This window comes from Podarcis gaigeae, assembly GCF_964106915.1.
Source record: "Podarcis gaigeae genome assembly, chromosome: 9".
In the NCBI taxonomy this organism is placed as follows: domain Eukaryota; kingdom Metazoa; phylum Chordata; class Lepidosauria; order Squamata; family Lacertidae; genus Podarcis; species Podarcis gaigeae.
In genome coordinates this window covers 80,311,134-80,338,600 of record NC_139685.1, presented here as the reverse complement: position 1 = coordinate 80,338,600, position 27,467 = coordinate 80,311,134, and the positions used below count along the sequence as shown (strand labels likewise).

Genomic DNA, 27,467 nt, shown 5'->3' with positions numbered 1-27,467 from the left:
TTGACCCAAGTGAAATAAAGCCTCATTTCACCTCTGGCCACGAGGTTGACCCTCCAGGTGCATCACAGCTGCGTCAGGCCATTGGGTTGCCCAAAGGGAGAGCTAGCTTTCCTGCATCTCGCTGGCGGGCTTTTCTTCTTCCTCCAGGGTTCTCCCTAACAGGCCTGGGCTGGAGTGCGGAGGTTTTCTCCTGCTCCATGGGAGTGAATGGGAGCAAAGAGGGGTTCATTTGCATGCACTGAGAGACACAGGATGGTTGTCTCTCAGAGATGCTTTGGTTGTGATCTAGTCTGTGAGCAGCTGGAAAAAGATGCTGTGATTACTAAGACCCAGTATGGGTTTCTCAAAAACAAGTCCTTCCTTCCTTCCTTCCTTCCTTCCTTCCTTCCTTCCTTCCTTCCTTCCTTCCTTCCTCTCTTTCTTTCTCCCTTCCTTTCTTTCTTGAGTTACAAGCTTGGTGGATCAAGGGAATGCTGGCAGAAGGACAACAAGGAGGGAGCCAGTCAAGCTTTTCTAGGGAGGGAGTCCCAAAGTTGTCTGGGAGCAGCCACTGAGAAGACCCTCTCCCACAACCCCCACCAAGTGGGCCTGGGAGGGGGGCAGGAGCAAGAGAAGGGCTCCCCTCAAAGATCTCCAAACGCAGGCAGTTTGGCATGAGGGAATACGGTCCTTCAGATAGTTTGGAGCTCAGCCATGTAGGGTTTTATAGGTCACAACCAGCCCTTGGAATTGTGCCTGGATACAGACCGGTAGCCAGTGGAGCTGCTGAAACAAGGGAGTCGTCTTCTCCCCATAACCAGCCCTGCTCAGCACTCTGGCTGCAGCGTTTTGAGACAGTTGAAGTTTCTGAGCCCTTTTCAAAGGCAGCCCCACGTAGAGCGCATTACAGTAGTCCAGACGGGATGGAACTGAGGTGCGTGTCACTGCAGCTTCGACTCAGATATCTCAAGGAAGGGGCACAGTTGGCACACTAGCCTTCACTGTGCAAATGCGCTCCTGGCCACTGCAGAGACCTGGGCAGCCAGGTTCAGGTCTGAGTCCTGGGGCCCAGTGGCGTAGCGTGGGTTGTCAGCACCCGGGGCAAGGCAAGTAATTTGCGCCCCCTAACCTGTGGATTTGCGCCCCCTTACCCTAACCCCCAGATGTTGCGCCCGGTGCGGCCGGCCCCCCCTGCACCCCCACGCTATGCCACTGCTGGGGCCTGCCCAAAATGCAAACGTGTCCTTAACAAGCTGCATCCCTCCGAAATAGCAGAGCCGGCTGTGCTCAGCATCACCCAAGATCCTCTCCCTGCAGTTTCATGCATATAGCACGGAAGGCAGGCTGGGTCCGCGCAGCCCTCCAGAAATGCCCTTGAGAAGAGCAGCAGCAGAGCCCCACCCTGCAGCCTCTAAAGAAACGTGCTTTGCCTGCCTTCATGTTTGCCTGCTCACCTTCCTGCTTGTGGTTTTCTGGAGTTTGTGCTTCTCCTCCTCTTCCTTATGTCAAGAAATGCACTTTTCAGAGTCAACCTTTGGTGGCTCATTAGGCTTGCTGGCATCTCCTTGGACCTTTTGTCATCTGTCATGTACCTTTCTTCTGGTCTCCGATCTTCCACAGGGGGGTTTGGCCTCTGCATCTCCCCCTCCGCTTCAGCCAACAGCCTCCCTTTGGAGAAAAGTCCCTCTTCCGAAATTCAAAGTGACAGTGGGTGGACTCCCCTCTCGCTTTCTCCTCCCACCCAGGCTGAATTGGACGGTGTCACAATCGCTCCTTTGAATGGTTTGACGAAAACAAGGGACAGTAGTCAACTAAGTAGACCCACTGGAATTAATGGGTGAAACATGGCCGTGTGCATTCAATCCAATGGATCTGCTCTGAATTATTATTATTATTATTATTATTATTATTATTATTGATTACTTATAACCCGCCCATCTGGCTGGGCCTTCCCAGCCACCCTGGGATGCTTCCAACAGGATATTAAAAACAAAATAAAACATCAAACATTGAAAACTGAGTTACTAGTCCAACCCCACTCAGTGCCAGAATCATGGCTACAGCACCCCTGACTAACAGCTGGCTTTGGCTCACTCTTCTCTAGTCAGGCACTGGATCCCTGAAGCCAAGTAGCATAAACAGGATCTGGCAGTCATTTGGCTTCCAGTTAAGGGAAGCTGGTGGGTTAATTTTTCACCAAGTGAGAAGGCAAATGGCTCCCGTTTGCTGCCCTCTGGTGACGGTTTTCTTCCACCCACAGTTGCTCTCCTAAGCGGCTCCCAGCAGCATCTGAAGACCCCAAAGAAAGACAGGGACAGCAGCATCTGAAGACCCCAAAGAAAGACAGGGACAGGCAGCAGAGCTCAGATACCTTCAGGGACACCCCAAAGGGGTTTGGAGTGGCTTTTTATTGTCTACTCACAGTAGACAGGAAGTGATGGCGCTGGCTACCTTTCAGATGCATTTTCACATTGGCTTATTTAATGGGGAAACAACTCAATTATAAGCTTTCATGTTCAATATTGCTGAAATGCGTTTTCATGATCATAACTGCGCCCTTGAATTAAAATAGCAGGAAATCTGACAACTACCCATTGATCAGAATAAAAAATTACAGAACATTAATCAGCCTTTGATAGCATCATCAGTCTTTTCTGCCCAATTCACCGCTGGCTCAATTAGTTGGGCAGCTTTCTCAAATTGCCCCCACTTCCGTGGGTTCCTTCCCCGATTCTGATCCTTTGCTTTTTGATCTGTGATAATCGCAAAGTCAAAAAATGAAGTAACAAGTGATGGGGAACAAGGCAGCCAAGGGTACCCCCCTCTCTTTTCCCTCATGCCCCCACCCTGACAAGACCAGAGGAGCTGGAAAAATCCAATCTAAGTGGCAGAGTGCCCTATTTTAAAAGCCACCCCAGAGGCAAAGCCTGGTCCCAAATGGAGGGGGCAATTGCTTGGTTGGAAAGGGGGGGGGGGTGCTCTTGTTGCTCCTTGAGAAAATCCAACTTCACTGATCAAAACCTGGGAGGGAGGGGCGGGCCAGTGAAGATGCCTCCAGCCCATCCCAGACTCTCTTTCTTGGGGCTCTCAGAATCAATGAAGCATTCAGGTGTTGAACATCAAGGACCTGCAGGAAGCCACACAGCCAGGTAAGGTGGCAGGATCTCACAAAGGGACCATTGGCAGCCGGTTCCCCTCCTTCCCCCTTGCAAAGGCCATTCAGCATCAGAGGGCGGCTCTGAATCTGAGCCCAGGAGGGAGGCTGCCCTTGGTCAAGGTGAAATCAAAGGCCCCCTCCAGAAAGGAGAATCATTGCTCCCCATGGGGGGGATTAATTGGATCCTTCCAGAGCAGGCCACCATCCCAAACCCCTGTGCAAACTTTCACTGTTAGCTGCACTGGGTGGATCAGAAGAGAATATTCCAGCAAAATGAAAGTCAGATTTCTGTGGTCTGACTGTGCAAATGCACACAGCTCAGATTCCTTCAAAGATGGGGGGACCTTCATTCATTCTAAGCTAATATAGGAAGACTTTGGAGGCAGGGCAGAGCCATCCTGGCTAGAAGCCATCAATAGCCCTCTGTGAATTTGTCCAATCCTCTTTTAAGCCATCCAAGTTGGGAGCCATAACTGCCTCCCGCAGGCATGAGTTCCATAGTTTAACTCTGCCTTTGTTCCTTTAAAATGTTTATATTATTAATCACTTCAAGTCAGCTTTAGATACAGATAGGGAGCCGTGTTGGTTTGCCGTAGTCGAAACAAAATAAAAAAATCATTCCAGTAGCACCTTAGAGACCAACTAAGTTTGTCATTGGTATGAGCTTTCGTGTGCATGCACACCTCTTCAGATACTTCATGCACATGAAACCTCATACCAATGACAAACTTAGTTGGTCTCTAAGGTGCTATTGTTGTTTAGTCGTTTAGTCGTGTCCGCCTCTTCGTGACCCCATGGACCAGAGCACGCCAAGCCCTCCTGTCTTCCGCTGCCTCCCAGTTTGGTCAAACTCATGCTGGTCGCTTTGAGAACACTGGCCCACCATCTCATCCTCTGCCATCCCCTTCTCCTTGCACCCTCCATCTTTCCCGACATCAGGGTCTTTTCCAGGGAGTCTTCTCTTCTCATGAGGTGGCCAAAGTATTGGAGCCTCAGTTTCAGGATCTGTCCTTCCAGTGAGCACTCAGGGCTGATTTCCTTCAGAATGGAGAGGTTGGATCTTCTTGCAGTCCATGGGACTCTCAAGAGTCTCCTCCAGCACCAGAATTCAAAAGCATCCATTCTTTGGCGATCGGCCTTCTTTATGGTCCAGCTCCAGGGAGATAAGGTGCTGTAGGAAGGAATTTTTTTATTTTGTTTCAAGTTTATTACCCATCTGCTGCTGTACAAGGTTAAAGGTGTGTCTGTTTAACATGTATTTAAGCTCGAGTTACCAAGTGTAATTTTGGTATCTCGTCGTCATTCAGTGCACACCTTTCAGTCTTCTCTGCCACCGGCCTGGTAAGGAAGACGCCAAGTGTTTTGTGACATCTCCTGCCATGAATAATTGTCAAAGTCTTTTAGGTGCCACCAGACTTTTTGTTTTTCATACAATGGAAGGAGTAAACGCCCTGTGCCTAAGACAACAAAGCCCAGGAGGCCTTTCCGCAGGTGGGGCTCCCCTCTGACGCATTCAGAGAAAGGCACCAGCCAGGGAGATTTGGGGTCAAGGAAGGAGCAGTGCTGTGAACTGGGCCTGGAAGCAACAAGAGGGCCAGTGAGGTCTGATGGCTGGCAAGATCTGATCTGGGTAAGCAGCGGCACTCAAAGCCTTCCTCCTTCTTTCCCCTGCTATTTTAAATTGGCAGGAAGCCACCGAGCTGCCCAAAGTCTCAATCTGGGAGATGGCAACCCTTCAGCATGCTCCTGACTGCGGAGCTCAAGGAAGTGAGCCAAGGAGCAGCTGGCACCACAAGGATGCTGCATTCGATCTCCCTGCCGGCCGGCCTAGGTCGCTCCCCCCACCTGGCCAGAGTCCCCGGGCGGCCCTCGCCTCCTGCCCACCTTGCCCAACGTGGCCCGGGCATCAAGGCCTCCTGCCCCTCCGCGCCAAGTCCGCCAGGCAGTGCATGCTGCGCCTCTGGGGCTCCGCGCTTGTGGGGGGGGGGGCTTGTCTGGGGGACAAGTGAAGGGGCAGCAACAGCATTCGGGGGGGGGGGCAAGTGGGTCTCCCTCCCTCCCTCCCTCCCGGAGGCTCCTCCTTGCGCCCCCGGGAAAGGCTGCAGCGAAGGGGCGCCGAGCCCGGCCCGGGAAGCCTGAAGGTCTCCGGCAGCAGGGAAGGGGCGGAAAGACCCCCTCCGTGGAGAGCGCCGGGGCCAGAGCTGCCTCTGCTGCTGCTGCTGCTGCTGCTGCTGCTGCCAACCCGCGCAGGCGGCGCCGGGACCCCCGAGACCAGAGCGCCTTCCCCGCCCCGCCAGGTGTGCATGACGTCACGGGAGGCGGGGAGGAGACCGGAAGTGCCGCCCGGCTCCGCCCCCAGCTGGAGAGCCAGCCGTCTAGTCCGGCGGCCATTGGCCGCTCGCGGTCACGCGCCCGCGCCCCCTCCCCTCCCCCCCGCTCCGTCGCCTGCGCGGCGCAGGTGAGACAGGTGAGGCCCGACGGGGGCGGGGGGGGGTCCGGGGGGCGCCTCTCTCCGTCCCCGGTCCGGGCGGGGCGTCGGGGGCGCAGCACCCTCTTGGCCGTGGCTCGGCCCGGCGGCGGGAGGGCGGAGGCGCCCTCGGGATCGGGGCCCCCGCCGGGATCGGGCCCCCCGCCCTCCCGCCTGGGGCAGCAGCGGCCAGGCGCTCTCGGGGTGGGCAGGGTCTCCCCGGTGGCCGGTCTCTGCGGAGCCCCCCCCCCCCCCGGCCAGCCGGCCTGACTGACGTGTCTGGGGAGGACCTGGCTGCTTGGCAGCAGCAGCCTCGGCTCCCCCGGCCCTCCCCGCCGAGCTTGGCCTCCCCCGGCCTCTTCCCCTCCCTTCTCTCCCACTCGGGGCTTGGGCATTCCTGCCTTGCAGCGGGTTGGGCTGGATGACCCTTGGGGGTCCCTCCCAACTCCACAATTCTAGGAGGGAGGGGGCCCCGTTTCTTTGCTCTCTCTCTCTCTCTCTGACCCCCATCCAGGGCCAGTGGGGGAGCTGAGCCCTTTCAGGGTCTGGAGGAGGGCAGGGAGCAGCCTTCTTCCTCCGGAGCCTGGAGCCATTGACCCCCCTTTGCACCAGCTCCCTCCTCCCCGTCTGACATTTGGGCAGGTCCAGGAGAACAGAGCCTAGAGCCCTTTGTCCCCGAGGCAGAAGCACCGCTCAGAGTCCCTTGGGTGGGCTTCCAGGGACCCCTTTCTGACCTCTTCCTTCCTCAGCTCTGCTGACCCCTCCTCTCCTCTCGGCAGGTTTCCTGGGAGACCCTGAGAGCTGGACTGCCATGGCGGCAGCAGCAGCAGAGGACCCCTCTGGCCCCTTGGACCAGTCAGATGGGCTGAGCTCCCTCCTGGATGAGGAAGAGGAGGAGGAGGAGGAGGAGGGTGGCAGCCACACGGAAGGCCTGTCTGTGAGCTGCGAGGGTGACCTGGAGGTGAATCCTTACGACGGGCTGCCCTTCTCCTCCCGCTACTATGAGCTGCTGCGCCAGCGCCGCGACCTCCCCGTCTGGGGCTGCAAGTTCCTCTTCCTGGAGCACCTGGAGGGCGGCAGCAGCATCGTCTTGGTCTCTGGGCCGCCGGGGGCTGGCAAGAGCACCCAGGTGAGGGGCCCCAGCTGGGCTGGCAGCAGCTGCCACCCGAGAGAGGAGAGAGGGGGCTGTGCTGTGGAAAGAGAGTAAAATATTTAAAGAAAAATAATATGCCTGACAGCCAGAATTGAAGTTGCAGGGAACCAGGCAGAGGGCCTTCTCGGTGGTGGCACCCGCCCTGGGGAATGCCTTCCCATCAGGTGTCAAAGAAATAAACAACTATCTGACTTTTAGAAGACATCTGAAGGCAGCCCTGTTTAGGGAAGTTTTTAATATTTCATCGTGCTTTGACTATTCTGTTGGAAGCAGCCTAGAGTGGCTGGGGAGGCCTGGCCAGATGGATGGGGTATAAGTAATATATTGTTGTTGTTGTTGTTGTTGTTCCCCCCGGGGGTGGGGTGAGAGGCTCCCCCCTTCCTCAGTCCCAAGAGGCTGTGTGGGTGGCCTTGGGTGCTGTGTTCTCATCTGAACATGCTTGCTTACCTGCCAAGGTGTGCCTCAGCCTTGGTCTCCAGGCAGCCTGAGGTTTGTCTCCGCTCTGATGCCAGCCAGCCTCTCCTTGACTTGGGGTTCCTGACAGAGAAAGAACAAACTCTCTGCTGGCAGAGATGCGGATACATCATCATGTTGGGAGGGGGGGGGAGCTTTGTGGCCTCACCTCTTTTCTTTCTTTATATATATAAATTTTAATTAAATTTTCTGTTTTACCATTTTAAATTCTCATTTTACATCCTTAATATATCAATGACTTTGCTTCTTCTCTTTCCACGGTTCATTTTAGATATCATAAATCCCTGTATATTTTACAAAAAGCTGTATCATTCAGTATTCCATTATTGCATCTGTCAAAACTTGTTTACACTGTTGAATTGATCTTAATGCTGCCCTGTTTTCAGCTGCATTTCACTCCTTTTCCTCTTGGCGGGGGCTGGCTTCTCCTTCCTTGCCTACAACCAGCTTTTGCCCTCAGCATGGGCGGGGGGGAGCGCTTGGGAGCCAGACGGGCAGATTCCAGGCAGAGCCTCTCCTGACACGGAAGGAGAAGCCACAGGGAGGTGGACTTTGGCCTGGGTGGGGCGCATTGGACGCAGCCTTCCTCTGAACACGGAAGGACACCTGTTTGCCCAAGGAGAATCTTGAGCACCGTAGCCCAGGGAGCATCTGCTCACCTGTCTATCTGGTATTAGCACAGCGGTGGGCATGGAGGAATCTGAGTGGCACTTGCCCTTTCTCCGTCGGTTTCATTGAAATTCCTGCTGATCAATAGCAAGCAAGAAACCCATCTTTGTAAATTAAGGAGAGCGTACTGGATCAGGCCAGCCCCAGTGGGAGATGAGTGCAAGGGCACTTTCTCCTGTGGTTTCCAGCAGCTGGGGTTCAGAAGCAGACCCCTCACCCCCCAGCCATGGAGGCAGATCAATATATAGAGTAGAGGTGGTAGAGGTGGCTCCCAGTAAGCGGAAGGGAAGCTCTGCTGGTCTCCCTGGTTTGGGGCATTCCTGGCCCACGCTTCCCAAACCTCCCTTGGGAGACTTGGCTTCAGCTGTTCTTCTGTGGGGTGTTGTGTCTGAGGCACTAAGGTGGAATCACATTCCCTGCTTATGGCTTTGGGGAGGGGGGTGTCCTTGCTGGCAGCTGGCAACCCCTCCACCCCAGGACGATGGGCCTGCCTGTCATTTGGGGGCTGGATCCTGCTCATGCTAGGGTGTTTTCCCTGGAGCAAGGAAGACCCAGCAGGGACATGACGCCACTCCTCAGATGCTGAAGAAAAAGGCTGGAGGCAGAGGGGAAAACATCTGGAGAAACTTCTTGTGCACCATTCAAAGTGTTGGTGCTGACCTTTAAAGCCCTAAATGGCCTCGGCCCAGTATACCCGAAGGAGTGTCTGCACCCCCATCATCCAGCCCAGACACTGAGGTCCAGCTCCGAGGGCCTTTTGGCAGTTCCCTCCCTGTGAGAAGTGAGGTTACAGGGAACCAGGCCGAGGGTCTTCTTGGTAGTGGCACCCGCCCTGTGGAAAGCCCTCTCAGCAGAAGTCAAGGCAATAAGCAACTATTTTACTTTTAAAAGACAACTGAAGGCGGCCCTGTTTAGGGAAGTTTTTAATGTTTGATGCTGTATTGTTTTAAATATTTGGATAGAAGCCGCCCAGAGTGGCTGGGGAAACCCAGCCAGATGGGCGGGGTATAAATAATAAATTATTATTATTGTGTTAGAAGCAGGGATAAGAAAGCTAAGAGCCATGGGGCTTCTGGAACATAGGTGGTGGGCTCTGAAACAAAATGTCTAGGCACATCTTCTTTTTTCTCTTTCTTTCTTTCTTTTTTGCTGGCAGGCTACCAGACCAGGCAGCAATTTCTTTTTCTTTCTTCTTTTCTCTTTTTGCTGCTGGGCGAATCAGACGCCTGCAGGGTCTTTTGCTACTGCACTACCCTGCAAAAGGGGGGTTTCTGCTGGCTGTGTCGGCTCTGCTCAGCCCCACAGTTGGAGACAGCAATGCTTCTTCTGAGTTCCAGCTGCTGGAAACCACAGGAGGGGAGAGTGTTGCTCTGGAGCTTTCAGATTTCCCTCTGGGGGATCTGGTCAGCCACTGTGAGACCCAGATGCTGGTCTAGATGGGCCCCTGGCGGGATCCAGCCAGCTCTTATTAGGTTGTTATAAGCTGCTCGGTGGCCTTCCAGAGCCTCTGCCCCCTCCAGATGGAGGATTCTGGGCGTTCTCCATGGGTGCCTGGGCAGTGTGGAGTCCAGAATGGCACCACCTGGAGGGGAGGGGTAGCCAAGCCCCACCTGGCCTGGCCTCACCTGTCGCTCCTGCCTTCCCCAGGTGCCCCAGTGGTGTGCTGAGCACGCCCTCTCTCTGCAGTTTGCTCCCGGCCAAGTGGTTTGCACGCAACCCCACAGCCTGGCCGCCCTCAGCCTGGCCTTGCGGGTGGCTGACGAAATGGACCTCAACGTGGGCCATGAGCTGGGCTACAGCATCCCCTACGAAGACTGCTGCACCTCCGAGACGCTGCTCAGGTGAGGGGCGGGGGACTCTCCAGGGCTGCCAGGGGAGGGGCATTCCTTGGCCTGCCAGGCCTGCCTCCCACTTGGGCCTGGTGCAAATGGAGCCAGGCAGGCTTCAGTCTTCAAGGGGCCCCCAAAGGTCATCCAGCCCAGCCCCTCAAGGCACAAATCACAGCTGACAGGTGTCCACCCAACCTCTGCTTAAAAACGTCCAAGGAAGGAGAGTCAGCCTCCATCCGTGGGAGTCCTTTCCACTCTTGGACAGCTCTTAGCGCCAGAAAGTTCTTCCTGATAATCTCAAGGAAATAAGCAACTATCCTACTTTTAAAAGACATCTGAAGGCAGCCCTGTTTAGGGAAGTTTTTAATGTTTAATGCTGTGTTGTATTTTTAATATTCGATTGGGAGCTGCCCAGAGTGGCTGGGGAAACCCAGCCAGATGGGCAGGGTAGAAATAATAAATTATTATTATTTTATTATATTATATTATATTATATTATATTATATTATATTATATTATATTATATTATATTATATTATATTATATTATATTATATTATATTATATTATATTATATTATATTATATTTTCCTTTCCTGTAACTTGAAGCCATGGGTTCAGATCCTGCCCTCTGGAACAGCAGGAGACAAGCTTGCTCCATCTTCCAGCTCTTCAGATATTTGAAGATGGCTGCCATACCCTGCCCCAGCCATGCAGAAGGAAAAGGGGCTGGTGGGGGGGGGGGAGCCCAGAGGAGAGGAGCACCCCAGACACTCCCCCATAGCACCCATCACCTGGCCCAGAAGGAGCCGCCCTGCTCAACCCACCCCAGGCTCTGGGTGGCCCCTAAAGAGAAGACTCGAGCAACCCAAGCACCACCCTTTGGGCACCTTTGCCCCCCCCCCCCCAGCTAGCTCCTCTGACACACAGGCGAAAGGAAGGCTGAAGTGAGGGGTGACCATGCACCCACGGCTTCTGCCCCCCCTCCCCCTTCTCCCATCTCTGGATCACCCAGGAGCCTGAAAGGCAGCAGGAGTCAGTCTGGGCAGAACTGGATTGGCAGGTCGGCCGGAAATGCCTCATGGACAGAAGGACACAGTTGCTCATGAAGAGTTTGAGGGAGGCGGGAAAAGGAGGGAGACTAGCTTGAAAAGCAAAGGGTGGTGGCGATGGCGATGGAGGAGGCCCTGCCTAATGAGAGGCCTCAGGAGCCCGAGAGGAAACCGTGTGAGGCAGCAGCAAGAAAAGCAAACGTTACTTTAGGCTTATTCTAGAAGCGTGGCGTCCAGATCAAGGGAAGTGATCGTCCTGCTCTCTTCTGCCTCGGTCAGACCACATCTGGAGTCCGGGGGCCGATTCTGGGGGCCGAAATTGAAGAAGGATGTTGACAAGCTGCGATGTTTGCAGAAGAGGCAACCCAGATGGTCCGGGGTCTGGAAATAAGCCTGCCTTGGAGGTTTTTCAGCAGAGGTTGGGTGGTCCTTGGGGGTCAAAATCCCCAATTCTTTTATTCCCCAGGGTGGTCCCTCCTCACCAGCTTCTGCCATGAGGCTCTTGAGAGACCTGCCAGGAGGGTCCAGTTATTGGGGGGGGGGGTTCAAAGGGCAGGGTGGTCTTGAGTCTTCTGCCTGCTCAGGAGCTTCAGCAGCAGCAGGAGAACCGGGGGGGGGGGGAAGCATCGAGGGCCCTGCCCCCGGACCCCGCCCACCAGGCGCCTTGTGGCTTCCAGGTTCTGCTCGGACGAGGTCCTTCTGCGGGAGATGACGTCGGACCCCCTGCTGCACCAGTACGGGGTGGTGGTCCTGGACGAGGCGCAGGAGCGGACGGTGCCCACCGACCTGCTGCTGGGGCTGTTGAAGGACGTGCAGCGCCAGCGCCCAGAGCTGCGCCTGGTGGTGGTGACCGAGCCGCTGATGGAGGAGCCCCTGCGGCGCTTCTGCCCCGATGCCCCTGTGGTGCGGGTCCCAGAGCCCAGCCCAGCCCCCCGCCTGGCCTGCAGGCAGCCCCTGCCAGGGGGGCACATCTTGGCCGCCTGCCAGGCTGCGCTGGAGCTGCACCGGCGGAGGGAGCCTGGCGACGTGATGGTCTTCCTGGCCAGCAAGCAGGTGGGGCTCACGGGGCTGCGGGGCTCAAGGCATCCCTGGCCCTCCCTTTCCAGTCTGGATGAGGCCCCAGGCAGGCAGAGAGCAGGAGGGGTGTCCCGAATGTGCCAGGCCTTGCCTTAACCTCCGAATGTGGTTGCTGTCCCCTGAAGGAGCAGGTTTGGGGGTGTTTCTGGCCCTGGCTCTGTCTCCCTGGGGCTCAGGGAGTCTCTGTAGCTAGAAGGGCCTTTGACAGCTGTGGCTGGTTCTTCCCCTGCGGCCATTCCTGGACCAGGAAAGCCTTGCCAGAGTGGTCCGTGCCTTGGTTATTTCAGGACTGGATTCAGGGCCAGATTTAGGTTTGATGAGGCCCTCAGCTCCTGAAGGTAACGGGGCCCTTTCCATGTCCAGCTGTCCTTTGTCAACAACAAATGGCCACTGTTTTTTGTGTTGAATAGATGCTATATGGTCATTTATGCAACCAGCCCTTGGAGAATGTCAGCACCCTGTATATAGAAAGGAGCAAACCAGGGATATTTGAGGGAGCAGGCAGAGCCCATGACTTGCATCAGAGGAGCCTACACAACACAAAACACTTGGTTTTATTTTATTTGTTTTTTATCTTATATTTTGGTGTTTTTTTCTTTTAAAAATTTTTGGGGGGCCCAAGAGAGTGGAGCCCTAAGCTAGAGCTTGTTTAGCTTATACATAAATCCGGCACTGACTGGATTACTGCCATGCGCTCTAGGTGGGGCTTCCCTCGCGCTGGATTTGGAAGCTGCAGTGAGTGCAGAATGCTGCAGCGCGATTGCTGAGCGGAGGGAGGCCTTGCCAGCATCCGACACCTGGGCTCAGAGATTGCGTTCCTTGCCCACTTGCTACTGGGCCCAGTTCAAGGGGTTGCTAGGAGCATCTAAAGTCCTGAGCAACGTGGGAACAGTTTACCTGCATGTGCCCGTTGGCAGAACTGGAACCAATCCAGGTGCCCCATTCTGCACTGGCAAGAACGCCAGAGTTTAGTGGGGCAGCTTCTGCACTTTGGAACTCCCTGCCTCTTGATATCAGGCAGGTGCCACCACTGTCCTTTTGGGGGCACCTGCTAAAAACTTTAAGGTCCAGGCAAGTCTACCTAGTTGTTTTGAATGCTGATGCCTTTTAATTTTCTTGCTGGTTTTTAATTTTTTGCATGGTCTTCCTGTTTTCTAAATTCTTTGAGGTTTTCCACCATTAAGCTGTATATCCATTTTATGAAATAAAATGAGATAGTGAGTTCTTGGGGTCTTTGTGGGGGCAGGTGAACAATGTTAGGGTCTGGGGGTTGCCTTTCAAGCGGGTTCCCTAGACCCCTGGGTTTAGGGCAGTATATAAATTCAATCAAGAATAGTAATCATAACAGTTTCCTGGGGTAGGCGGCTTCTGGGCTGTCCCTTGAGTTCCTCTTCCCTGGGGCGGCTCCCGCAGCTAAATATATTTTTCTCACCCCCCCCCCTTGCAGGAGATTGACGAGTGCTGTGAGGCCATCCGGTCAGAGGCCCTGGCCCTGGACCCTGGCCTGGGGCCCCTGCTGGTGCTGCCCCTCCACCCTGGTGTGGGCCGAGATGTCCAGCGGCTGTACGAGAGCGGCCAGGAGCAGCCCGGGGGGGTCCGGGCACGCAGGATCGTGGTCACCCACTGGGTGGCGGATGCCGGCTTCTCCATGGGGACCGTCAGGCATGTCGTTGATGCCGGGCTGGAGCTGCACAGTGTGAGCCGGGGGGGGGGGGAGGTCTGGGAACCCCCCAGGAGGAGCTTTGGGGGGTGGGGAGGAGAGAATTATAGTTGGGGCGGTCCTGGCTCCTCATCCATATTGCTGTCTTCTGCAGCGATCACAGAATGGTGGCGTTGAAAGGGGATCCCCAGGGTCATCTAGTCCAACCCCCCACGTTGCAGGGAATGGGCAGCAAAGGCTCTCTCCCTTTGATCTGTGTGCACAGGACTCCTCTGGGTCCGTCTCCTGATGTGGGGTTTTATTATATATATTATAATTTTATTCGTTTTCAATCACAATCCAATAATAGCTTCGTTATAACAATACCAATTTATAATATAATTATTAACACCAATAGTTCAAATACCAAATTATATCATTTAGATAAGGTCCCCCCCCCCCCCCCCCGCACGCTAGAATTGATGGCTTGGTTATTTGCTTTATTTCTGCATTCCAAAATCTTATTAATTTCCACTACATTCTGGTCATAATAATAATCCCTTATACAACAACTGTAATATTAATAACTTCTGTTCGTGTTGAAGCATAAAATGAAACTACAAGTGAGGCACTCCAACTATATCCTTCCTCTGTGTGTGGCAATGCTTCTCTCCTTGTAAGGTGTTTCTTCCTCTCCTTGTAAGATGTTGTGTCTTCCTTTCCCTCGGTTGCTGCTGTTCTCCATCTGCTTTGGGCAGAGCTGATATCCCATTGTTCTTCCAGAAATTTCTCCATTGCTCCATCCCGTTATTCGTTGTGTTGCAACTTTAACAACAGCTACAAAAATAACTTTGTCCCAATGAATAACCTGTTTTCACAATTTTCCCTCTCAGCCTGGGAAGAAGAGTGGTCTGTCAAACTGCAGATGACTCAATAAAGAACCTTATCAGTTCCTTGGCAAGTTCAGACTCCTTTCATTCTTCCATCCAACTGAAGATAAATGAGCAACAATACTTCCAATTAAATTCAATTAAATTCCAAGTCCTCTTAGTGTTATTCAGTTCACTCGGTAAATAATAAAGGATGGGAAAGAGTCAGCTCTAAGTTTCCATCTTAAACCTTTTGCAAAATAGAGCTTCCCTCCCCCCTTTTTTGCACACACAGTTCTATTTAATGTTATATTCCATATCTATAACCCGATTTCTTCCGTACTCACTTGTACAAATATAATCTGAACTAAACATTCAGAGGAGGATTGCCAAATCATCAATGTAAACGTTAAATAAAGAAACTGTAGGCTTCCACCCCCATCGTCTTCTGCACTGGATGAAGTTTTATCTCAAATTCTGACCTTAAAGTCCTTGCAGTTGTTTTTGTCCCGCTGTTAATGTTCCGTCTCCTGACGTTTTCTCTCCTGGGCAGGTTTACAACCCGCAGATCCGAGCCGAAGCTCAGGGCGTGCGCCCCATAAGCAAGAAGCAGGCCGAGGCGCGGAGACTCAGGGCAGCGGGGAGCCCCCCAGGTAGGCAACGCCTCCTTCCCCAGGGCCTCTGGGGACGGTTCTGCGGAGACCTGGGACTTCATGGACCCCCAGGGGTCATCTAGTCCAACCCCTGCAGTGCAGGAATCTCAGCTAAAGCATCCTTGCTAGGTGGCCGCCCAACCTCTGCTTAAAAACCTCCAGCAAAGGTTTTTGGGTGGGGGTGGAGAGCAGCCTCCTTGTCTTCCCCAGGGACTAGAGTCTTGACTCCGCCCGCCTCACTGCCCCCTCCTGTGCCCGGCAGGGTCCTGCCTCCGCCTCTACTCGGACACCTTCTATCAGCAGCACCTGCCCCCCGTCCCTCCGGCCCCCATCACCGAAGCCAACCTCAGCCGCCTGGTTCTGCTGCTCAAGAGGCTGGACATCGCCGACATGGGCCAGTGCGACTTCCTGGACCGGCCAGGTATGTCTGGTTGGAGGTGGGGGGGGGGTGTCTGGGTGGGGCCTTTGCCTGCCAGCCGGCCAGGCTCAGCGGTGCCCTCCTCTCCTCTCCCTGCCCAGCCCCCGAGTCCCTAATGCAGGCGCTGGAGGACTTGGACTACCTGGCTGCCCTGGATGACGATGGGAACCTCTCTGAGGTGGGCATCATCATGTCGGAGTTCCCCCTGGACCCCCAGCTCTCCAAGGCCCTGCTGGCCTCCTGCGAGTTTGACTGCGTCCACGAGATGCTCACGCTGGCCGCCATGCTGGCAGGTAGGTGGAGCCGCCTCCTGCTCAGCCCTGCAGGGGGCGCTCTGGGGCCTCCTCTTGCAGCTCCAGAGACCTCGGAGGGAAAAGGTCAGGCCGGCACTTGAACTCGCTCCCCCAGGAGGCAACGATGGCCACCAGCATGGAGGGCTTAAATGAGAACTGGGCCAATTCAGGGAGGAGAGTTTTCGCCGCAAAGGCTCTTCTCTGGCTCCCTCATTGGAGGCAACAAGGCTTCTGAATCCCAGTTTCTGGAAACCGGGAGGAGAGAGCTGCAGCGGCGCTTGGGTGCTGCTTTCTCAGAGTGGGCATTTGGTTGGGCCCCCTTTGGCCTGATCTAACAGCCTGGCACTTTTTCTGCTCTTGTGGAACCTCCAGGGCCAGGCGCAGTCTATCTAGCTCCCTGGCTTCTTGAGGGGATTTGGCAACTGTGAGAAGAGCATCCTTTGCTCTTCAGGCCCTCGTCTCAGACCCCCTTCCAGCCTCAGGTGCTGCAGCTAAGGCACAGAGACACAGAATGGTTGGGGCATCTGGCCCAGCTGTCTGCAAGGCAAGAACTGCAGCAAAAGGCAGTCCCTGAAGGGATGAGAATAAATGCTAGGAAAGGCTATATTTGTTAGATATTTGTTAGTTCAGCAGAGTGCATCCCTTTGCAGCTTAAAAAGAAGCTTAGATGGGCTAGTTTTAGCCTTTAGGTAATCCAGGATGCTTTAAGCCAGACTGGAGTCTCCTGGGATTCCCCCCTTTTCTCCCCCTTTTCAAACAATAGTGACACAAACAATTTCTGTTGCAGAATAACAGATACAGCAGCTTTCTTCAGGCAGGCTTAAAATGATAATTCAATTACAAAAACCTACATTTTTTTTGGTAAAATCTGACTTTTAGAAAACATCTGAAGGCAGCCCTGTTTAGGGAAGTTTTTAATGTTTGATGTTTTATCATGTTTTTAATATTCTGTTGGGAGCCACCAGAGTGGCTGGGGAGGCCCAGCCAGATGGGCGAGGTATAAATAAATTATTGTTGTTGTTACTATTCTTGTTATTGTTATTATTTATTATACTGAAGTCTGGCTTAAAATGGTGTCTGAGCACTGGAGCTCAGACTTAGCAGGCCTTCTCACCTTTCTGGCTGGGTGGAAGGTGACGAAAAAGACCCGCTGTGCCCGGGCAGGCAGGAGAATATCTACTGCTACGCTCTCTGCCTGTCAGGGCATAATGGGAGCGTCTCTCGCAGAGTTCTCTCTAGCCAACTTACAAGAAAGCGCTCTGAGCTTCAGCTCCTGTCCTGTGCCTCTTTGGCAAAATGTGAATTGTTGGTTTGGACTGCCCTTGAAATACCCCACATTCCCCAAGGTGGGGAGCAGGCAGGCAGGCAGGCAGGCAGGCAGGCAGGGACCTCACCAGCTCTCCCCCTCCCCCCCAGCCTGGCCCTGCTTCCTGGCTCCAGAGGGGGCGCGCTGGGAGGAGGCCCTGGCGGCCCGGCAGCGGAGTCTTCTGCACCCGGCGGGGGACCACTTCACCCTCATCAACGTCTTCAATGCCTTCCAGCAGCGTGAGTTTGCCGAGGGGGAGGGAGGGACCAGGGCGGGAGGGGAGCCTTGCTGGGGCCCCCTCTCAAGGGGCGCAGCCAGGAGAGACACCCACACCCCCTCCCTCCCTCCCTCCCTCCCTCCCCAGAGAGCGACCCGGAGAGCTGGTGCCGGAAGCACGGGGTGAGCGAGGCGGCCCTGCGGCTGGCGGGGGCCGTGCGGGCAGAGCTGCTGGAGGTCATGCAGCGCATTGAGCTGCCCGTCTCACCGCCGGCCTTTGGCAGCGACAGCAACGTCCAGCGCCTGACGCAGGCCCTCATCTCGGGCTTCTTCCTCAAGGTACGGCTGCGGCCTCAAGGCCTGCGTGGCCGGGAAGCACAAGGGAGCTCTGGGCTGGGAGAGCCCTGAAGCAGCCGGGAAGGGGGTCGGGGGGGGGGGCAGGCAGGCAGGGGGGCTGCATTCCCTGGGACGGCCTGCAATCTCTCCCTGCCTGGGCCCTGGGGAAGGGGATGGATCCATCCCACCTGCTTGAGCCTCTGCTCCCCTCCCGCTTCCAGGTGGCCCGCGACATTGACGGCTCCGGCAACTACCTGCTGCTGACCCACAAGCACGTGGCCCAGCTGCCCCCCGGCTGCTGCTACCGGCTGCGTCGCCCGCCCCCCCGCCCGCCTCCCTGGGTGCTCTACCACGAGTTCACCATCTCTCAGGACAACTGCCTCAGCATCGTCTCCGAGATCCAGCCAGAGATGTGAGCATCGGGGGGGGGGGGGCTGCGGGTGGCAGGGCTGTCGACACCATTCCTTTGCCATGAGGACTAGGGCCTTGGCTTTTCAGAGCGGGTGGGACTGTAGGCCGTGGGCCAGCTCCACAGGGATGCCTCAGCGCTGCCCTGACTTTAGACGAGGACTGGACAGATTCATGGAGGAAAGAGCTCTTGATGGCTCCTACGTGGGATTATTCTGCTCTGCCTCCACAGTCAGAGGCAAAAATGCTTCTGAATCCCCATTGCTGGAAACTGCAGGAGGAGAGAGTCCTGCTCTTGCGCTCAGATCCTGCTTGTGGGTTCCCTTTGGGGGCCTCTGGATAGCCACTGTGAGAGAACGAGGTGCTGGGCTCGTGGGGGTCCCCTGTGGACTGATACAGCAGCCAAGCTCTTCTGGCATTCTTGTAGAGCCTCCAGGCCCAGAGGCAGTCTGTCTAAACTCCTAGTTTATTTGGGGACTAGATGGGCCCCGTATGGCTCTTACACTCTGTGGACCAGGAAGCAGCAGCAAGGGGGGCTTATGCAGGGTGGGGTGGTAATAATAATAATTTATTATTTATACCCTGGGTTTCCCCAGCCACTCTGGGCAGCTTCCAACAGAATATTAAAATACAATAGTCTATTAAACATTAAAAACTTCCCTGAACCGGGCTGCCTTCAGATGTCTTCTAAAAGTCAGATAGTTGCTTATTTCCTTGACATCTGATGGGAGGGTGTTCCACAGGTTGGGCGCCACCACTGAGAAGGCCCTCGGCGCTGGACCTCAGTGTCCAGGATGGACGATGGGGTGGAGACGCTCCTTCAGGTCTACTGGGCCAAGATCATTTAGGGTAGCCTTCCTCAACCTCCCTAGCTAGTTGATCCCTAGCTTGCAGGACTAGTTGTCAGGGCTGATGGGAATTGTAGTCTCGAAACATCTGGAGGGCCGAGGTGGAAGAAGCCTGGTTTAGGGCTTTCTAGGTCAGCCCCAACACTTGGTGCTCAGAAAGATACTGGGAGCCAATGTAGGTCTTTCAGGGCCAGTGTTATGGGGTCTCAGCGCTGCTCTCAGTCACCAGCCCAGCTGCTGAATTCTGGTGGACTGTGTCTGTTCCTGCCCTCCCTCAACTTGGATCCTTTCTCCCCGCAGGCTGGCAGAGCTGGCACCCCAGTACTACCTGAGCAACTTGCCCCCCAGCGAGAGCCGGGAGCTGCTCCTGGAGCTGCGTGAGAAGCTGGCGGGGGCCTCGGAGTTGCCGTCTCCGCCTCCATCCCCGCTGCAGGACGAGGGGCCTCAGGCACCCAGAGCTGGCGAGGACACAGAGGACACCTGCGTTCTGCAATGAGCCCAGCAGGAGCACCGCTGGGTCCGGATCAAGCCCAGGCCCTGGAGGAATGCTGTTCCCAGGGGTCTGAGGAGGGTCCCAGGCTTGGAGCAGCAGCAGCAGCAGCAGCAGCAGGTGTCCCTGGGTGGTGAGGCCTGCTGCCCCTTGAGGCCAGAGCCCCTGGCATTCCCTGGGCATGGGGCCCAGGAAGCAGGTCCTGCTGTACTTTTGCTGTTGGACACTCTGGGGCAGACTGTGGGGAGCCTGGCTGCTGTTTCCGGGACCCACCAGAGGCTGGTGGCAGCCAGGTGGCGCAGCGGAGGGCAGGGGTGGCCTTATGGGTGGAGGTGTGCCATTGGCTCAGGGCTGCTCATTGGCAAAGGTGGCAGAACCCCAGGCAGGCGGCCAGGCTGGAGGTGGGGCAGGGGGTGTCTCCTTATGGGTCCTTGCTGGGGAGGGGGGGTCAGTGGGTCTGGGCAGAGCTTTGTTCTCACTTGTAGCAGGAGACTTTGCTCCTCCTCCCCCCTTGCCACGCAAGCCGTGCACCTGGGAGCTGTTGGGGGGGTCCTCTTGGAGGCTCCCCACAGTCATGGGGCAGCTTTAGCAGAGGGTGATGCCTGCCCCCTTGTTTTGGGACTCTTAGGGCTGGCTCTTACTGAAGTCTTTTCTTAGCTCTCTGCTTTTACTGCTGCCTTATTGGGGGGGGGGGGCAAGATGGCCCTTGACTGGCTGCTGAGCTTTTTACAGACTCCTTGCACCAGGGGAGCGGGTGGGTGTCTCTCGCTTGCAGTGGTGGCCACGATCCTTATCCGCAAACGTTGCTCCTGAACTGTTAACTTTAGAGAGGCTCTTGGGATCGGGGCCCCCTGTCTTCTGTCAGTGCCATTTGTGGGGTGCCTGGCACCTGGCGCCCCCACCTTGCTTCTTTCTGGCCTGGAATGTGGTTCACCAAGCAGAAGAATTAAAAGATACCTTTGGAAACACTGGACTCTGTGAAATGCAAGGTTGAATTCTGATCCCCCAAAAGGGAGCTGAAGGCGCAGGAAAGGTTGTGCCAAAATGTGGGGAGAACCTCAGGCCCAAGGGGCTGAATACAGCCCCTCCCCCCAAACTCCTTACAGACCCTGCTTTGCCCCCTCCCCTGGTATTTTGCCTGGCTGGAATATGCCCTTGAACTCTTTCCTCCCCCAAATAAATTATTTTATTTTGTCTGTGTGGTGTACAATGATAAATAGTAACCAGTGAGCCCCCCCCCCCCATTCTCCAAAGATGCCGGCATCTGCTTTGTACGCAAGGCTCCCCCAGTGTTCATCTAGACGCTCCCACCATCGCTAATGGGGATTACTTGGGAAGGGGAAAAGACCCAGGCAGGCAAACGGTCAGCCGCAGGGCGGCGCGAGAGGGCCAAGGGGGAGAAAGCTCTGGTTTAGCCCGGACCAGCCTCGCCTGGGGGCCTCTGCTGAGGCTACTCCGGCGAGGCTCCCCTCCCGCAGCCCCAAAGCGAACAGGACGCGAGAGCAGCTCCTGGCCCCTCGACGCCCGCTTGGTGCCCGCAGCCCGTCGGGGAAGAGGGCTCCGGCGCCCCGGACCGAGAGCGGCGGGAGGCGGCACGGGGGCAGCCCGCAGGGAGCGGGGTCTCCGGGCAGTTCCGTCGGGGCTCCGGTGACGCCTTGGCGGGGGCGGCGCGGGGTTCCCCAACCTGAAGCGGGGCAGGCGAGGCTTTCGAGGAATCCCGGCCGAGGGAGCGGGTGAGTCACAGCCGCCGCCCCGGCAGGAAACCCTCACCAAGGCGGAGTCTCCGGATTCTCGGCTGCGGAGCTGCCGGCTGCAAAGGAACGGGAGGGGGGCTCCTCAGGGTTGATGATTTAAGCACCCCGAAATCTGCCTTGGCCAACACGCGCCCTGCCCCTTGACCTTCCGCTCCCCTCGGCTCGTTCCGGGTGTCTTGAAGGACTGCCTCGCTTCCCGCAGTGCAGAGGGTTGGACTAGATGACCCCTGGGACCCCTTCCAACTTGGCCAGCCTTAGTCTCTCTACGCCCTTTTAGGCTTCAGTCCCCTTCTGCAAACGGGAGCGGCAGCGTCCGGCTTCCTGGTCGATGGGCCTCTGACCGCCAGCAAACGGCGGGCAGAGAATGTCTGCCACGTATTGGTTGATTTGATCGTTTTAAAAAAATAAAATGGCAGCAGTTTTTCTATGTGCCTGGCAAATGTAAGATCGAGAACTCCTGTGAAATTTCAAACACAACAGGCAAGAGCTCTGCGCAAACACTGCAAAATTCGCTCGGTGCTCCGAAAAGCCCATGCGAAGTGTTGTTGTTGTTGTTGTTGTTGTTTAGTCGTTTAGTCGTGTCCGACTCTTCGTGACCCCATGGACCAGAGAACGCCAGGCACCTCTGTCCTCCACTGCCTCCCGCAGTTTGGTCAAACTCATGCTGGTAACCTCAAAAACACTATCCAACCATCTCGTCCTCTGTCGTCCCCTTCTCCTTGTGCCCTCCATCTTTCCCAACATCAGGGTCTTTTCCAGGGAGTCTTCTCTTCTCATGAGGTGGCCAAAGTACTGGAGTCTCAGCTTCACAATCTGTCCTTCCAGTGAGCACTCCGGGTTGATTTCCTTCAGTATGGAGAGGTTTGATCTTCTTGCAGTCCATGGGACTCTCAAGAGTCTCCTCCAGCACCATAATTCAAAAGCATCAATTCTTCGGCGATCAGCCTTCTTTATGGTCCAGCTCTCACTTCCATACATCACCACTGGGAAAACCATAGCTTTAACTATACGAACCTTTGTTGGCAAGGTGATGTCTCTACTTCTCAAGATGCTGTCTAGGCTTGTCATTGCCCTTCTCCCAAGAAGCAGGCGTCTTTTAATTTCGTGGCTGCTGTCACCATCTGCAGTGATCATTGAGCCCAAGAAAGTAAAATCTCTCACTACCTCCATTTCTTCCCCTTCTATTTGCCAGGAGGTGATGGGACCAGTGGCCATGATCTTCGTTTTTTTGATGTTGAGCTTCAGACCATATTTTGCGCTCTCCTCTTTCACCCTCATTAAAAGGTTCTTTAATTCCTCCTCACTTTCTGCCATCAAGGTTGTGTCATCTGCATATCTGAGGTTGTTGATATTTCTTCCGGCAATCTTAATTCCGGCTAGGGATTCATCCAGCCCAGCCTTTCGCATGATGAATTCTGCATATAAGTTAAATAAGCAGGGAGACAAAATACAGCCTTGTCGTACTCCTTTCCCAATTTTGAACCAATCAGTTGTTCCATATCCAGTTCTAACTGTAGCTTCTTGTCCCACATAGAGATTTCTCAGGAGACAGATGAGGTGATCTGGCACTCCCATTTCTTTAAGAACTTGCCATAGTTTGCCGTGGTCGACACAGTCAAAGGCTTTTGCATAGTCAATGAAGCAGAAGTAGATGTCTTTCTGGAACTCTCTAGCTTTCTCCATAATCCAGCGCATGTTTGCAATTTGGTCTCTGGTTCCTCTGCCTCTTCTAAATCCAGCTTGCACTTCTGGGAGTTCTCGGTCCACATACTGCTTGAGCCTTCCTTGTAGAATTTTAAGCATAACCTTGCTAGCGTGTGAAATGAGTGCAATTGTGCGGTAGTTGGAGCATTCTTTGGCACTGCCCTTCTTTGGGATTGGGATGTAGACTGATCTTCTCCAATCTTCTGGCCACTGCTGAGTTTTCCAAACTTGCTGGCATATTGAGTGTAGCACCTTAACAGCATCATCTTTTAAAATTTTAAATAATTCAGCTGGAATACCATCACTTCCACTGGCCTTGTTATTTGCAGTGCTTTCTAAGGCCCATTTGACTTCACTTTCCAGGATGTCTGGCTCAAGGTCAGCCACCACGCTACCTGGGGTATACGAGACATCCATTTCTTTCTGGTATAATTCCTCTGTGTATTCTTGCCACCTCTTCTTGATGTCTTCTGCTTCTATTAGGTCCTTTCCACTTTTGTCCTTTATTATAGAAATCTTTGTACGAAATGTTCCTTTCATATCTCCAATTTTCTTGAACAGATCTCTGGTTCTTCCCATTCTATTGCTTTCCTCTATTTCTTTGCATTGCTCGTTTAAGAAGGTCTTCTTGTCTCTCCTTGCTATTCTTTGGAAATCTGCATTCAATTTCCTGTATCTTTCACCATCTCCCTCGCATTTTGCTTGCCTTCTCTCCCCCGCTATTTGTAAGGCCTCATTGGACAGCCACTTTGCTTTCTTGCATTTCCTTTTCATTGGGATGGTTTTCGTTGCTGCCTCCTGTATAATGTTACGAGCCTCCATCCATAGTTCTTCAGGCATTCTGTCCACCAAATCTAAATCCTTAAACCTGTTCCTCACTTCCACTGTGTATTCATAAGGGATTTGACTTAGATTGTATCTTACCGGCCCAGTGGTTTTTCCTACTTTCTTCAGTTTAAGCTTGAATTTTGCTATAAGAAGCTGATGATCTGAGCCACAGTCAGCTCCAGGTCTTGTTTTTGCTGACTGTATAGAGCTTCTCCATCTTTGGCTGCAGAGAATATAATCAATCTGATTTCGATGCTGCCCATCTGGTGATGTCCATGTGTAGAGTCGTCTCTTGTGTTGTTGGAAAAGCGTGTTTGTGATGACCAGCTTGTTCTCTTGACAGAACTCTATTAGCCTTTGCCCTGCTTCGTTTTGATCTCCAAGGCCAAACTTGCCAGTTGTTCCTTTTATCTCTTGACTCCCTACTTTAGCATTCCAATCCCCTATAATGAGAAGAACATCCTTCTTTGGTGTCACTTCTATAAGGTCTTGTAAGTCTTCATAGAATTGGTCAATTTCAGTTTCTTCAGCACAAGTAGTTGGTGCATAAACTTGAATTACTGTGATGTTAAAAGGTCTGCCTTGGATTCGTATCGAGATCATTCTATCATTTTTGAGATTGCATCCCAGTACAGCTTTCACCACTCTTTTGTTGACTATGAGGGCCACTCCATTTCTTTTACGGGTTTCTTGCCCACAGTAGTAGATATGATGGTCATCCGAACTGAATTCACCTATTCCCGTCCATTTTAGTTCACTGATGCCCAGGATGTCAATATTTATTCTTGCCATCTCATTTTTGACCACCTCCAACTTTGACCACCTCCATGCGAAGTGCGCGCCTTTAAAAAAATGTCAGTGCAGTTGGGCCCCGCGAGGAAGTCAGTCTGCCACGGAGGATATTCCTGGAGGTGGCTGGGAGCAGCCTAAGGGCACTCTGGGCGGGGTGGGGGTCCTCAATAAATAGACTGCTCCATAGGAAAATGGGGGGGGGTGGCGGGGAGCCTTCCCTGTCTCTCCCTCCAGTCCCAGAACACTGGGTGCTCCCTAAGCCACGAGTGGGACCTCGAATGGCACCCAGGCAGGTCTCAGGTAGGAGGACATGGGAGGAAAGGAACCTCTCCCTGGTGAGCTGCTGCCAGTCCAAGTAGGCAGTACTGGGCTGGATGGGCAAATGGCCAGACTGGATATATTGGGAAACACTGGCCTGCGAGTGCTCCAGTTGGAGAACAGCCTTAACCAAAGTTGTCCTGGGCTTTGAAGACACTCAAACTCAGGATGAAAGGGAGAAATGTGCTAAGAGGAAGGCACGCTTGGCAAACCCTCACCGTGATCAATTCCCACCCGGAAACCAATGTCCCCACTGGTGAAGGATGTGTGCGTCCAGAATTGGCCTCCACAGTCACTTACGGACTCACTGCTAAGACCCTGTTCACGGAAGACCATCTTACTGGGCTAGGAGGGGTCGCCAGAGAAGAAGAAAAGATAGGGAGAAGATGGCATATTCCATGCATGTCTTTAATTACCCGGTAGTAATTAACTGAATGGTAATAGGCTAAATGTTTTGGAAAATTGTTTGTCTGTTATGAACTTGGACACCTCTTAAGATATAACAAAATTCCAGAAATTATTTTAATCTTGTTAACCATTTTAACCCAGAAATTCCTGGTTTCAGGGGATGCCCAGAATATGCGACTCAGACTTGTGCCTTCTCCTGAGCCACATCTTCATCACGTATCTGTCACACAGACACTTCTCATGCATGGGAATTAGGTGGGTGACTTGTCCTGGAGGTGGGCGGGGGGGGGTGTAGAAGAGGTTTGTAGCTTGGGGGTCTCCTGGATTCCAACCTGTCATGGCAGTCCCCATCCTTGGGGTGCTTATGCCCAACTTATTTGCCAGCTGCAGTCATTTCTGGATTGGAATTGCCTGGCCTCAGTTGTCCATGGGCTGGTGACGTGCTGGCTGGACCACTGCAAAGCCCTCTATGTGGGGCTGCCCTTGAAGGCAGGCCAGAGGCTGCAGCTGGTGCAGAATGCAGCGGCTAGGTTGGTAAGAGGGGCAGCCTGTTCCTTCATTAATAAGTAAGAGTATGAGACTAGCAAAGCCCTAAATGGCTTGGGATCCAAGTGCCTTAACGGGCACGTTCTCTAGCACAAACCATCCCAGGCCCTCCCAGGCAGGCAAGGCCTTGTGGGTGCTGCTGCCTCTGCACTCTGCCCCAGTGGCATTGACCGGGGACAGGGCCTTCTTGGTGGTGGCGGCTCCCCATTTGTGGATTGCCCTCTCTGGAAGGGTGTCTGCCTCCCTCATTATTTACTTCGGTGGAGATTTGGAAGCATTCCTGTTGGCCCAGGTATCCAGCGGCTGAAAGAAATAATTCCTGGCAGCCTCGTGACTTATCTGTGAGGGTATAGAAATTGTTTCAAAATACTCTTAATGTTTGTGGATGTTTTATTTTATTTGTAATTATGTTGCTTTAGCATGCAATTAATTGGCACTTGTAGCAATGAGCTCACCTATGTTTATATTCACTTGCTTTGACATAAGGAATTGACTTGTTTCTTTGCTGTTATCTGGGCTCTGAACCCAGAAAGGGGAATTATCTGTAAGACTTGGGTATTTGCCACCTATGCCCTCATCTGCTCAAGTGAAATGATAGAAAATCCTAGCCAAAGTGACGTCTGCTGCTTTGTGTATAAAGAATGTCTGGATATTTTCTTGGGCCTTCTCTTGGCTGTGTTGTCCACCCTGTGCCTGCAAAGGCTGGGAGACCGGACAGGCTGCTTGGCTGTAAGTCCACACTGTTCTCTTAATAAAGCACTAGAACTGATCCCTCTGGCTTTGTTACATCCTTCTTTGCTATCCCTGCACCCACCACTCCCATGATGAGTCACAGTTCAAACTGTGTCCTGTGTGAAGAAGTTCTGCACTCTGGCAGCTGGCAAATGCACACCCCTCTCTTCCTAGCATGGGCCAGTCTGGCGCAGTCTTGTCTGCTCTACGCTAAGTCAGACCAAAGGCCCGTCTGGATTCCTCTTTGCTGTCACAGATGCCAGCCAGCGATCCCAAGGAGAAGCTCACCAGGGGGACAGGATGAGTCCTTTCCGTGGCTCTCCAGGGTTTCAGACCTCCAGATCTTCACCACTTTGAGTTTCTGGAGGTTGAATCTGAGACGTTTAGCATGCAAATATTGGGGGAACATCGGTTTTGTGCAATAACTATTTACCTCCCCAGAGTCTCCCTAATTGTATGGCTCCCCTCAGTCTTGCCATTTGAACTCATTCATTCTTCCATAACTCCATGAACTCCAAAGAGAACTTCATCCTATTGGAATGTCAGTAATATTTCTACATGTGCCTTGATTATCTTCAATAAATCTACGTATGAGAGCTTTGTGGAGTTTTGTTGAATACTACCCAGATTGAGAGAGAAGTCTCCAGACAGAACAGTAAGAAGGAATGAATGCTGAGCCCTCTTTCTCTCTGACAATAATGTGCATCTTCTCTGTGCATGAGGACATGTTTGCATGTGAAACCAGCCCTGTCTGCTTCCTGCAAAGGAAGTGTTTGGTCTCCTAGAGCAAATTTGCAAATGCATGCAATCACTCCTACAGTCTGCAAACAAAGTTCTCAAAGTCTGAGCCTGCAAGCATGCCAGCCCTGGGATTTTTCCCTAGCCTCTGAATTGAAGAAAAGTGCAAATCTCCAACTCTGCAGACGTCTGCAACTTTGTAACTCTCCTTCACCCAGTTGATTAGCCTCTCTAAGCCTTCTCCCTTGCAATTCCATTGAAGTGCTAACTCTCCATTGCCAGCCCACCCGCCTTCTCAAACAGCTAAACTGAAAG

General features: G+C 53.6%; 1 protein-coding gene across 3 annotated transcripts; it reads left to right on the top strand.

Moving 5' to 3' along the window:
- Positions 1-4,697: 4,697 nt before the first annotated feature.
- On the top strand, positions 4,698-20,528 carry DQX1 (DEAQ-box RNA dependent ATPase 1). 3 transcript variants are annotated; one of them, XM_083757107.1, is made up of 12 exons: positions 4,698-4,766; positions 6,383-6,732; positions 9,547-9,740; positions 11,457-11,832; positions 13,304-13,552; positions 14,918-15,017; positions 15,280-15,438; positions 15,537-15,728; positions 17,145-17,273; positions 17,399-17,589; positions 17,808-17,998; positions 19,143-20,528. In XM_083757107.1, exons 2-12 carry the CDS (start codon positions 6,415-6,417, stop codon positions 19,336-19,338), a joined length of 2,295 nt encoding a protein of 764 aa, XP_083613233.1. In that variant the 5' UTR covers positions 4,698-4,766; positions 6,383-6,414; the 3' UTR covers positions 19,339-20,528. The 3 variants fall into 3 exon arrangements, with proteins under 3 accessions (XP_083613233.1, XP_083613231.1, XP_083613232.1); XM_083757105.1 differs by lacking the exon at positions 4,698-4,766 and adding an exon at positions 5,481-5,603; XM_083757106.1 differs by lacking the exon at positions 4,698-4,766 and adding an exon at positions 5,518-5,594.
- Positions 20,529-27,467: the final 6,939 nt, after the last annotated feature.

Coding starts and splice junctions, on each gene's coding strand:
- DQX1 (XM_083757107.1), top strand. CDS start 6,415: ATGGCGGCAGCAGCAGCAGAGGACCCCTCTGGCCCCTTGGACCAGTCA. Junction 15,729..17,144: donor GCTGGCCGCCATGCTGGCAG/GTAGGTGGAGCC, acceptor CCTCCCCCCCAG/CCTGGCCCTGCTTCCTGGCT. Junction 17,590..17,807: donor TCTCGGGCTTCTTCCTCAAG/GTACGGCTGCGG, acceptor TCCCGCTTCCAG/GTGGCCCGCGACATTGACGG.